Source organism: Lucilia sericata, unplaced genomic scaffold, assembly GCF_015586225.1.
Source record: "Lucilia sericata isolate MDLA Ls3-8-SP2 unplaced genomic scaffold, ASM1558622v1 Contig001063F_arrow, whole genome shotgun sequence".
NCBI lineage: Eukaryota > Metazoa > Arthropoda > Insecta > Diptera > Calliphoridae > Lucilia > Lucilia sericata.
Genome location: NW_023995040.1, coordinates 117,896 through 130,543, shown reverse-complemented (window position 1 = coordinate 130,543; position 12,648 = coordinate 117,896). Strand labels below are relative to the sequence as shown.

Below are 12,648 nucleotides of genomic sequence, written 5' to 3'. Positions count from 1 at the left end.
ATATATTCGACATTTAACTTTGACCTTCTATAACTCAGTAGGGAAAACTCAAATTCAAAAAATATTATTTTTCCCGGATTCAGCATACTCAAATTATCTTAAATATAAGTTTTCAAGTTTTTTTCTAGACATAAATTATTTTTGACCCTGAAAGGGATAAAAATATATTGAAAATTACGACCTGTAGCGAGCGCACAAGCCTTACATGGGGACACAGTTAGTAGTTAGTTAGTTAGTTAGTTAGTTAGTTAGTTAGTTAGTTAGTTAGTTAGTTAGTTAGTTAGTTAGTAGTTAGTTAGCTAGTTAGTTAGTTAGTTAGTTAGTTAGTTAGTTAGTTAGTTAGTTAGTTAGTTAGTTAGTTAGTTAGTTAGTTAGTTAGTTAGTTAGTTAGTTAGTTTAGTTAGTTAGTTCGTTAGTTTAGTTAGTTAGTTAGTTAGTTAGTTAGTTAGTAGTTAGTTAGTTAGTTAGTTAGTTAGTTAGTTAGTTAGTTAGTTAGTTAGTTAGTTAGTTAGTTAGTAGTTAGTTAGTAGTTAGTTAGTTAGTTAGTTAGTTAGTTAGTTAGTAGTTAGTTAGTTAGTTAGTAGTTAGTTAGTTAGTTAGTTAGTTAGTTAGTTAGTTAGTTAGTTAGTTAGTTAGTTAGTTAGTTAGTTAGTTAGTTAGTTAGTAGTTAGTTAGTTAGTTAGTTAGTTAGTAGTTAGTTAGTTAGTTAGTTAGTTAGTTAGTTAGTTAGTTAGTTAGTTAGTTAGTAGTAGTTAGTTAGTTAGTTAGTTAGTAGTTAGTTAGTTAGTTAGTAGTTAGTTAGTTAGTTAGTTAGTTAGTTAGTTAGTTAGTTAGTTAGTTAGTTAGTTAGTTAGTTAGTTAGTTAGTTAGTTAGTTAGTTAGTTAGTTAGTTAGTTAGTTAGTTAGTTAGTTAGTTAGTTAGTTAGTTAGTTAGTTAGTTAGTAGTTAGTAGTTAGTTAGTAGTTAAGTTAGTTAGTTAGTTAGTAGTTAGTTAGTTAGTTAGTTAGTAGTTAGTTAGTAGTTAGTTAGTTAGTTAGTTAGTTAGTTAGTTAGTTAGTTAGTTAGTAGTTAGTTAGTTAGTTAGTAGTTAGTTAGTTAAGTTAGTTAGTTAGTAGTTAGTTAGTTAGTAGTTAGTTAGTTAGTTAGTTAGTTAGTTAGTTAGTTAGTTAGTTAGTTAGTAGTTAGTTAGTAGTTAGTTAGTTAGTAGTTAGTTAGTTAGTTAGTTAGTTAGTAGTAGTTAGTAGTTAGTTAGTAGTTAGTTAGTTAGTTAGTTAGTTAGTTAGTAGTAGTTAGTAGTTAGTTAGTTAGTTAGTTAGTAGTTAGTTAGTAGTTAGTAGTAGTTAGTTAGTTAGTTAGTTAGTTAGTTAGTTAGTTAGTTAGTTAGTTAGTTAGTTAGTAGTTAGTTAGTAGTTAGTTAGTTAGTAGTTAGTTAGTTAGTTAGTTAGTTAGTTAGTAGTAGGTAGTAGTTAGTTAGTTAGTAGTTAGTTAGTTAGTTAGTTAGTTAGTTAGTTAGTTAGTTAGTTAGTTAGTTAGTTAGTAGTTAGTTAGTTAGTAGTTAGTTAGTTAGTTAGTAGTTAGTTCGTTAGTAGTTAGTTAGTTAGTAGTAGTTAGTAGTTAGTTAGTTAGTTAGTTAGTAGTAGTTAGTTAGTTAGTAGTTAGTAGTTAGTGTTAGTAGTTAGTTAGTTAGTTAGTTAGTTAGTTAGTTAGTTAGTTAGTTAGTAGTTAGTTAGTTAGTTAGTTAGTTAGTTAGTTAGTAGTTAGTTAGTTAGTTAGTTAGTTAGTTAGTTAGTTAGTTAGTTAGTTAGTTAGTTAGTTAGTAGTTAGTTAGTTAGTTAGTTAGTAGTAGTTAGTTAGTTAGTTAGTTAGTTAGTTAGTTAGTTAGTTAGTAGTTAGTTAGGTAGTTAGTAGTTAGTTAGTTAGTTAGTTAGTTAGTTAGTTAGTTAGTTAGTTAGTTAGTAGTTAGTTAGTTAGTTAGGTAGTTAGTTAGTTAGTTAGTTAGTTAGTTAGTTAGTTAGTTAGTTAGTTAGTTAGTTAGTTAGTAGTAGTTAGTAGTTAGTTAGTTAGTTAGTTAGTTAGTTAGTTAGTTAGTTAGTTAGTTAGTTAGTTAGTTAGTTAGGTTAGTTAGTTAGTTAGTAGTTAGTTCCCTATTACGTCTTCTCAGTTCGTAATTGATCCCTGTTTCTCTGCTAGGCTCATGTCAAAAATAAAAGATTTTTTACAGTTCAAACGCTTTTAAGAAAATTTTTTATTTCATTACAAATGATTACAATAATATTTACATCCTTTAAACTCCATATTGGAAACAACTATTTATTATAAAAAAAAAGTTTCAATTACATTTTTAAGACCACAAGTCTTGGAAAAATGTTACCAATACTTCTAACTTTGTTTTTGGTTTCTCTTTAGTTGAAAACCAATTACACAGATGTTGCCACAAACTATTTAAATAATCCCAAAAGCATTCAATATCAAAAATTTTAGAAAATAGCCAAGAGACTACTGTTATGAAGGTAACAGCCGAGGCAATGTTGCGTAACTCTGAAAAATCAAAAAAGAAAATATAGTAACTCTAAAAACCTTAAAATATTTGGTACATCTACCAGAATACTTTCGTAAGTTGGGATTATATTTTGTGTAAATCTCCAAAGGTTTGAATGGCGGTTGGGCAGTGGCCATGGAGTAAAATCTTCGCTGTGTGTTAACAGATTCATTTAAATACTTTTTAGGTCCTTCCATGGGTATATAATTGATGGAACCAGTTGCTGTACTAAAATGTCTGGGTATATAGGAATGAGGCCCTATGTAAGGAAAATTTTCCGTTTGAGTTTCTATACTAGTGTTTGCCCATGATTTTGCCACAGGCATAGACTGTTTTTGATTTAGAATGTTCTTGTTAACATTATTATCTGCTGCTAATAGTTGTGTTGAAGAGGTTGTTTCCATATTTCTGGGAGTAAAAACTAAACGATGTTTTTGGCGTTTTAAGGGCTAGAAATTAAAGAGAGATTTTTAGTTAAAGAATATTTAATTAAATATTTAAACCTTAAGCTTCTTGATTAATTTACTGCTGCTCCTAATCATTTTATCCGAATGTGATAAATGTGAAGATGATTTCTCTGATATAGTTTCCATAGTAGGTGCCGACAATCTGGGACTATGTAAAGTAAAAGGATTTGATCTGGTTTTGGGAAGAGCATTATTATCCAAATCTAATAAATGTTTTTCACCAGTCTTTGTTACCACATAGGCACGAGGTCTTTCAGGAGCTAGAATGCTTAAAAGAGCAATTAATTTAAGCATTTTTTAGACAACATACTACTTACGTATCTCCTATGAAATTGGTTTTCGAATCCTCATTATCGCTTAAGGTAAAAGGGCTGCGTTTTTCCAATTCCCTATGAGGACTCAACTGTATGAGATTAGTCTCATTGTTATCGTTGATAAAACGACTTGCTGCTTTTCTTTGGGATCTTAAATTGAAATTTAATAATTAAGAACAGAAGTACATTTAAAAATAAGGACTTACGAGGGTTTTTGCTGGAACATTAAAATGAATAATTATTTATTGGTTTAATTTTATTTACAATTATTCAGTAATCTGAAAAAAATTCTAATAAAATATAATTTTTGTTTGACAAATAAATGAAAATATATATTTTTTTTTTTTAATTTTCAAACAAAACCTTAAATAATGTTATTATTGAAAAAGGAATTTTTAAAACTATAACATTAAAGGGTGGTTCATATACATATAGATTTAAATAAATGTTGGTAAATTCGAAAAAGCTTTAAATTTGTTTCTCAACCATTATTAAGTCTGCTAGTTTAAAACCCTTCTACTCCTTTATCTTTTTCACAATTGATGTTATCTTAAACGCATCAGTTTGTTTAAAGGACATGTTGCATTTGTCACATGGACAAATGTATGGAACAAAGAACACAGACAACACACTCTTTTAAAAACAGAATTTGTTTTGTTTTCTCATTTTAATTAATTTTAATTAAAAATCATCACACACCACACTTCACAATCCTTACAAGCGTAAATTTTTACGATTTTTGTATTTCAGACTTTTTGTTTTTTTTTTTTTTAACTTAAAGGCCAGCAACCCCCCTTTAGCGGTAGAGAAAAAAAAACAAACAAACAAATATGTAAATATTTGTATATAAAAGTGGACACAACAGCAACACATAGAGAAACCTATATGTAAATATATTTTTATATGCGTGAGTGTATTAGAGCGGGCATGATTCCATCAACATATGTATTTACATACAGTTGTTTTAATATCAAATACAAAAAAAAAAAAAAGAATTCTACAATAAAAAGGATAAAGAACTGAACTAAAGTTTTGCAACTCGTTTTATTTCGACTTCCTTGCATTGACTCAACCAGCCAAATACACACAAAAACATACGCATGCATTTATGCATGTCAAACAAATATAAACGCATATGTACACACCTACATACATGTAGACACATAAACACACACGCATACATACAAATAAAAACACATTAAAACAAACACTTTAAATGTTTGCAAAAATCTTTGTTTTCATGTATGGGTGCAAGGATGCAAAATAAAAAATTTTAAAATGGTACCAACATGGGGTATAAAATAGTGCTGTTAAAGTATTGAGTAGTGGGTATCGAGTATCGAGTATTTGCCCTATTTTTTGGGTACTCAATACTAAAAAGTAGTTACTCAATACTTTCAGACTTGTATATGGATTTAACTTATTTAAATTTAACGGCTATGATGTGAAAAAATACAGCTCTAAAATCTAATATAGACCATATCATTATTAGAAATGCAACTCTTAGCAATATCAAATCAATGTAAAAATAATTTAAACACTGCAATAATAGTTAAAAAGTTACAAATATTTATCGACGCTATCTACAAAAATAAAATGTCTCAAAAGAGGTGTGATGTCTGGTCTAACTTTACTTAAAAAAAGGAAAAATTCCTCGTTTTTAATTTAAAATAAAACCGTTAAAAGTATCGAGTAGTATTGAGTACCCAAACGAAAAGTATTGAGTAGTATTGAGTAATCAAAAGTAGTAGAATATTACAGCACTAGTATAAAAGTACTTGTTTGGTACACTTTCGACTAATATCCTTGACTATGTGTTCCATACTCAGAACCATTTTTTTAATCGGTATGACGTTCTATTCTTTCTTGGTCTTCTACACCATAAAAAACAAGATAAAAGTAAATTTTTCAACTTTGCGTTATCACACCAAATATTTCAGCTTTTTAATTGTATAATAGTTCCAAAATTTCCTTTTAGAATAATATATCCAAAATAGTACCATTTTCCACTGTCCTTAGTGTGAACATTGAAAATGTACATTTTGAATGTTGTTAGTATGTGTATGTAAATGTAAAGATATGTATTTATGTATGTCTGTTAGTATAATAATACCTGTATGTTTGTTTTACTATGCATGCATGATTGTATATTGTAGATTTTTTAACCATTTTTTTTTTGCTTTCTTTGGTTTGTTTTGTTGCATGAATGCAAATATGCATGCATAAAATACGCATACACACACAAACATGCAAATATATGCGCCCAACAAAAATGTATGTATGTGCACATATATTTGAGCACGAGCATTGAATGAAACACATACATACATACAAACAAACATCCAATGGAGTAGTAGTACAATAGAAAATACCAGCCGACATTTACTTTACGCTTATGCAAATACCTACCGCTTTCGAAAGTGACCAAATGACCATGTAAACGCATATTTGAACAAAATATTGCTTACATGTGTATGTTTAGACATCTGTACGTATGTGTAATATGCTTGTGTTTGTATTTGTGCATTTTTGCCTACAAATTGTAGACGTTACTATGAAATTCAACCTATCTACTAAATAAATACCGTGTGTCAGTCAGTCCCTTAGTCACAGTCAGACATTCATGCAGTCAGTCAGTCAGTATTTTGCCATCTACTTACTTACATTTATTCTTTTACATTTGTAAACACAGTCCAACAATCATTTCAAAGGTTTAGTCAATGCAAATATACAGGATTTTTTGTTCATTGCTGCTGTTGTGGTTGAGGTGGTAGATATAAAGAGATGCTGGCTATCTGACAGTTCCGGTAGTATTTGAGCTTATTATAAACTATTCTTTGAGTGTAGAAAAGGTGACATTACTGTTGTTTAATGGGATAAGAAATGACACTTAAATTTTATCTCAATATTTTCGAAGTTATTTGTAGACAAATGTGTCCCAGAAGGTACCAATATGGTTAAAAATTTAAGTTATACAAATTTTGAATATAGCCTTTAAACCTCAACAAAGATAACTGAAATGTGAACAGCAAAAGTTGAAACTATTGCACGTAAACCTACCGGGTTATATCTTTGTGCCGTCCTTTAGTGTGCGTATATAGAGTCGAATGGTATTTTTGATGTGAATTCTCTTATTCTTTATTTCTTGCGTGAGGAAATCCAATTGTAAAACCCATCAACCAAACATCTACTGAAACAGTATGTACTCCTATAATGCAATACGAACCGACTGACCGGCCGACTTAACTAACTAACAAACAAACTAACTACTAACTAACTAACTAACTAACTAACTAACTAACTAACTAACTAACTAACTAACTAACTAACTAACTAACTAACTAACTAACTACTAACTAACTAACTAACTAACTAACTAACTAACTAACTAACTAACTAACTAACTAACTAACTAACTAACTAACTAACTAACTAACTAACTAACTAACTAACTAACTAACTAACTACTAACTAACTAACTAACTAACTAACTAACTAACTAACTAACTAACTAACTAACTAACTAACTAACTAACTAACTAACTAACTAACTAACTAACTAACTAACTAACTAACTAACTAACTAACTAACTAACTACTAACTAACTAACTAACTAACTAACTAACTAACTAACTAACTAACTAACTAACTAACTAACTAACTAACTAACTAACTAACTAACTAACTAACTAACTAACTAACTAACTAACTAACTAACTAACTAACTAACTAACTAACTACTAACTAACTAACTAACTAACTAACTAACTAACTAACTAACTAACTAACTAACTAACTAACTAACTAACTACTAACTAACTAACTAACTAACTAACTAACTAACTAACTAACTAACTAACTAACTACTAACTAACTAACTAACTAACTAACTAACTAACTAACTAACTAACTAACTAACTAACTAACTAACTAACTAACTAACTAACTAACTAACTAACTAACTAACTAACTAACTAACTAACTAACTAACTAACTAACTAACTAACTAACTAACTAACTAACTAACTAACTAACTAACTAACTAACTAACTAACTAACTAACTAACTAACTAACTAACTAACTAACTAACTAACTAACTAACTAACTAACTAACTAACTAACTAACTAACTAACTAACTAACTAACTAACTAACTAACTAACTAACTACTAACTAACTAACTAACTGACTAACTAAATCACTAACTATTGCGTACCCAAAAATCCAATAATTTCATATTTAATTATAATCGATCCCAATGACGTTAAACGTCGCCGCCACCGCCTTTATTACATTTTTGTACATTTCTATTACTCCTACAGTATTTTCAAGAAAAATGTTTAAACCACAGGCCTAATACAAATTAGCTGTCATCAGTAGAAAACCAAAAACTATGCTTTTAGAGCACCACCTGTTCCGTACATTTACATATTAAACGATAATGTCCGGTCCAGTATGACTTCAATTGCTTTTTATACTCATTGCATTTACTATTATGTACTTTTTTTATCCCTGTGTCTTCTACATTTTCATTTGTAATTGTATGTGTTTAATATGATTGTTGTTGTTGTCGTTTTTGCTGCAAGTATTTACATACAATTTTAAAGCTTATTTAGTTGTGGGATAAATGCATTATCCCCGGAAACAGTAACAGCATCAAATGACCCTCCATACTTACCACCAACTGATACTGATGAAAAGGTGCGTAAAGTGCCATATGATGCGTTGCACTTGTAGTTCGTTCTTGTTGTTGTTGCAGTAGCTTTACTTGTGTTTTTATATTATTCGCTTTTTTCTGTTATTTCGTTTTTGATGTGTAAGTACTTTTGGTCGGTGGTGTGGTGTATATTTAAAGTACTTGTACTCATGTTACAAAAAGAAAAAGCTCAGATTTACTCACTCAGACACACAGAACACAACATTATTGTATTTTCTATACAAAATTCGTTTGTTGTGTGTTTTTTTTTAATTTTCAGTTTTTAATTTCAATTTTAGCCTTTTTGTCTGTTAGTAGTTGTGAATAAAGTCATGCCTATAGAGTCCTTATACATTGTAATTTTCATTAACATTCGTTGCTTTTCTAAAGAGTGACCACTTTATAACCGACTTCAAATAAAAAAGGATGGAAAAAACATCAGAACGTAAAATTCTACAAAAAGTATAAAATGCATCTCAATGATACGCATAATGTCGTTACTTTTAATTGCAGCAGCAACTGCAACAAAAGGAAAACATTTGCAAGACACGCGTATGTTGAACATTTTGACATGAGAGCAGCAGACAACCACAATTGTCTGATGCATTTTTCATTAAATTCATTATCATTAAATTTAAGAATTTGAATTTATAGAAAATTAACTCTGATTGCTTTACTAGTACAATATAATAAATAATTACATTTTTTTAAGCAGTTTAACTCTTGACAACCGTTTTTAATTAATATTATTATTTAGAATATTTGAAAGAAACATACAATCCCAGTAAAGTACTTTAAAGTCTTATCATAATTAGTACTTCACCTTTATGACTGCTAAATAATTTGTTTAATTTATGATTGGTTTATTGCTGATTAATAGTTTAACACTTAAAAAAAAACAAGTAAGAGTGTTATATTCGGCCATGCCGAATCTTATATACCCACCATCAAACCTCGTTTGACTCGAATGAAACTTACTTATGTCGAATTTCATCTATATACTCGTATTTTTTAGGCCAGTTATAAGCGTTAAAGTAATTTTCTGAAGGGGACCATATATAGGGGGGTAGAGTCAATTATGGGTCGATCCTCATAAAATTTGGTTCGTATTAAATTTATTTGTGTCGAATTTCATCGCTACACTCGTATTTTTAAGCCATTAATGAGCGTTGCAGTCATTTTCTGAAGGGGACCTTATATGGGGGGTAGGGTCAATCATGGACCGATCCTCATAAAATTTTTTAGATAGATTTTGACTTGTATGAAACTTACTTATGTCGAATTTCATCGCTATATTCGTATTTTTAAACAAGTTATGGCTGTTAAAGCTGCTTTTCGAGGGGCCACTTGTATGGGGGCTACCCGAAAACGTGGACCGATATTGCCCATTTTCAATACCAAACAAACCTTACCTATAAGAAATATTTATTTGAAATTTCAACCCTCTAGCTCTTTCCATTGGGACTCTATCGTGCTTTCAACAGACAGACAGACAGACGGACGGACAGACATGGCTAGATCGTCTTAGAATTTAATGAGGACCCAGAATATATATACTTTTGTGGGTCTATGACCAATATTTCGATGTGTTACAAACGGAATGACAAAATCAATATACCCCCCATCTTTTTTGATGGTGGGTATAAAAACAAAACAAAATAATTTTGCACTTAATAGCAAATATGTATAAACAACACAAATTAAGATAAGAAATCTTATAAAAAAAATCAGTCTTGCCTCCAATCTTTTCTCGTTGCTTCTGTTTGCCATCATAGATTATGACCTTTTTCACTAAAACAGACTGTTTGGTTTTTGTACTCAATGTATGAGTTTAACTTTGTTAACCCATTAAGAGACAAAATTTAATATAATTTTTAAAGGTTAAGAAATCTCCTTTTAATTATATTTAAGAAAAATTTTAAGATTTTTAAAAAAATTTCGAATCGGAGAAATCGGAAGAATTACCTCTATAAGGCCTTAATACAGCAATGGACCGCACTTTAAAGAATAAGATCAAAAAATTATTTTTTCTTGAGATATTATCCTTAGACCTATGTATTAATTCTTCATTAAAAAGTGTTCTGACTGAGGTTTTTGGCCTTAATTCAAATAGGGACCGATCCTCATAGAACCAGTCACTGTATATAGAACAAGTTAATGTTCAATTTGACTCGGATATTAATACAGCAAAAACTTGCATTGAAAAAGCAACGTTCGAAAATAAAATGTCAATGCTAAAAACTAGTTAGTTATATATATAGTTATTTGTAAGTCATTACTAAACTCTTTCTAAGTAATGCAGTAGGTGAGTAGTACTAATTTAAAAGTAATTTCGTGAGTAGGTCCAAATAATTATCATGTTTTTGCTGGTATAATAAACATAAAACAAGCCTATTGAAAATGGTTAAGATAGGTCCATTATTTCACCTAGCCCCCATACAACTGAACCCCCGAATAGGGCTTGTAAACCTTGTAATCAAACTACAGGTCGCAATTTTGGAGATAATCCAATGAAATTTGGTACATGATCGTCTATGGTACCGAAAACGAAGCCTGTTGAAAATGGTTAACATCGGTCTATTATTTCACCTAGCTCCCACACAACTGAACCCGCCGAATAGGCCTTTTAAGTTCTTAATTATGTTTAATATACTCCTATCTCGTCAAAAAGATGTAAAACCAAGTTCAATACTAGCCTTAATAACCCTCATGAATTTTAGAGTTATAGGTCCTCATTTGACCCTAGCCCCTACAAAAGCCCCCTTCAAAATTTGACTTAAATATCCACAATTTTATTCCACAATAAATGGCTTAAGTATGTATATCTGAGACAAGGTACAATTCAACTTAAATGCTTCATTATGAAAACTAAATCACATTTTATACCCTACACCACTTTAGTGGGGAGGGTATATTGGATTTGTGCTGATGTTTGTAACATACAAAAATATTCGTCCTAGACCCACCTTAAAGTATACCAATCGGCTTAGAATCGTTTTTTGAGTCGATTAAGCTATGTCCGTCCGTCCGTCAGTCCGTCTGGCTGGCTGGCTGGCTGGCTGTCCATGTAAACCTTGTGCGCAAGGTACAGGTCGCAATTTTCAAGATAATTGGATGAAATTTGGCACGCACGTTTTATTTGACCTAAGGACGAAGCCTATTGAAAATGGTTAAAATCGGTCCATTATTTCACCTAGCCCCCATAGAACAGAACCCCCCGAAAAGGGCTTCTGAGCTCATAATTATGTTAAATATACAGATATATCGGTAAAATACGGCACAACTAAGTTTTATAGAAGTCTTGATGACCCTGCCAAATTTCATAAAGATCGGGCCACATTTGACCCTAGCTCCCATACAAATTAGCCGAATTAGCTTATAAACACAAATATCGCGATGAAATTCAGCACAATAAAATATTATGTCAATATAAATATATTCACAAAATTTTATCGGGCTTGGTCCATATTTGCCCCTAGCCCCCATATAAAGCCTCTTTCAGAAAATTAGTTTTTCATCCATGAATTGCTTAAATGTATCCGAACAAGGGAATATTGAAGATAAATGCTTTATTATGAAAAATAAATCACATTTAATATTCATAACTGGTGTAGGGTATCATATGGTCGGCCCCGCCCGACTATAATTTCTTACTTGTTACTTTTGTAACAGGTGCAGGGTATTATATGGTCGGCCTCGCCCGACTATAATTTCTTACTTGTTTAATAATAATGTATTTAATTTTATTTATACCTTAATTCAGAAATATTTTAATAATTTCTTGACATAGAAGGGATTTTGTTAAAGAGGGGTTATATGGGGGCAGGAGGTTAATATGGTCCTATCTTTATAGATTTTGGTAGAAGGTTTTACGTCTACATCATTAAGACTTATATAAAACTAAGTTTTGCCTATTTTTGAAGTGACACAAGAATATTTAACATATTTATGAGCTCAAAAGCCCTATACGGGCGGTACAGTTGAATGGGGGCTATACGAAATAAATTGCTGATTTTAACTATTTTCAAAAAAAACAATTTTCCTGATTTTAAAAAGCTAACTTTTTGAAAGTTTATCGGATTTATATGAAATATAGGAGATGTGGATATCAAAAATATCTGGAGTTTTCATAAAATGTATTTTAACAGACAGACTGACGGACATAGCCTAAGCTCCCAATGGGTTAATTGTTTATTAAAAACAATAAGAAAAAACCAAAATAAATAAACAAAATTTATTTACATTTTTCGTCAAAAAAAATTATTTACTGATAAAACGTGACCAAAAAAAAGCAAACAAACAAATATTACTATATCAAATTAAAAATTTAAAACATCTATAGAAAGTATAATAATCATATTTTCAACAAATGAAACACAAATTATCAACAGAAAAATACAGATTACAATCTAAAGCAAATACATGGAAAGTTTCTACAACAACACTAAAGCTTAACTGTAATCTATAAATAATTACTTATAAACAATTTGTTTTTAATTAATAATTTAAAATACAAAATACTCAATACAAATTTACTAGACACTGATAAGATTCGTTGCAATGATGACCGTAGAACTGAGCTAAGACTTTTAGTATATAATTTTTTTTTTTAATATAAAAGTGCAATTTTT

At 29.9% G+C, this 12,648-nt stretch overlaps 1 protein-coding gene across 1 annotated transcript; it reads right to left on the bottom strand.

Annotated features, from left to right (window-relative positions):
• Positions 1 to 2,230: 2,230 nt before the first annotated feature.
• LOC119609820 lies at positions 2,231 to 3,669 on the bottom strand. The gene is made up of 5 exons (XM_037964775.1): positions 3,527 to 3,669; positions 3,324 to 3,470; positions 3,043 to 3,274; positions 2,601 to 2,988; positions 2,231 to 2,538 (listed from the first exon to the last, which is right to left on the bottom strand). Exons 1-5 carry the CDS (start codon positions 3,544 to 3,546, stop codon positions 2,342 to 2,344), a joined length of 984 nt encoding a protein of 327 aa, XP_037820703.1. The 5' UTR covers positions 3,547 to 3,669; the 3' UTR covers positions 2,231 to 2,341.
• Positions 3,670 to 12,648: the final 8,979 nt, after the last annotated feature.

Bases quoted from the DNA above. Each gene is read 5' to 3' on its own strand.
- LOC119609820 (XM_037964775.1), bottom strand. From the start codon at position 3,546: ATGTTCCAGCAAAAACCCTC. The intron at 3,275-3,323 runs GTAAGTAGTATG...TGCTCTTTTAAG, and splicing joins ACCAATTTCATAGGAGATAC to CATTCTAGCTCCTGAAAGAC. The intron at 2,539-2,600 runs GTAGATGTACCA...TTGATTTTTCAG, and splicing joins CAACTTACGAAAGTATTCTG to AGTTACGCAACATTGCCTCG.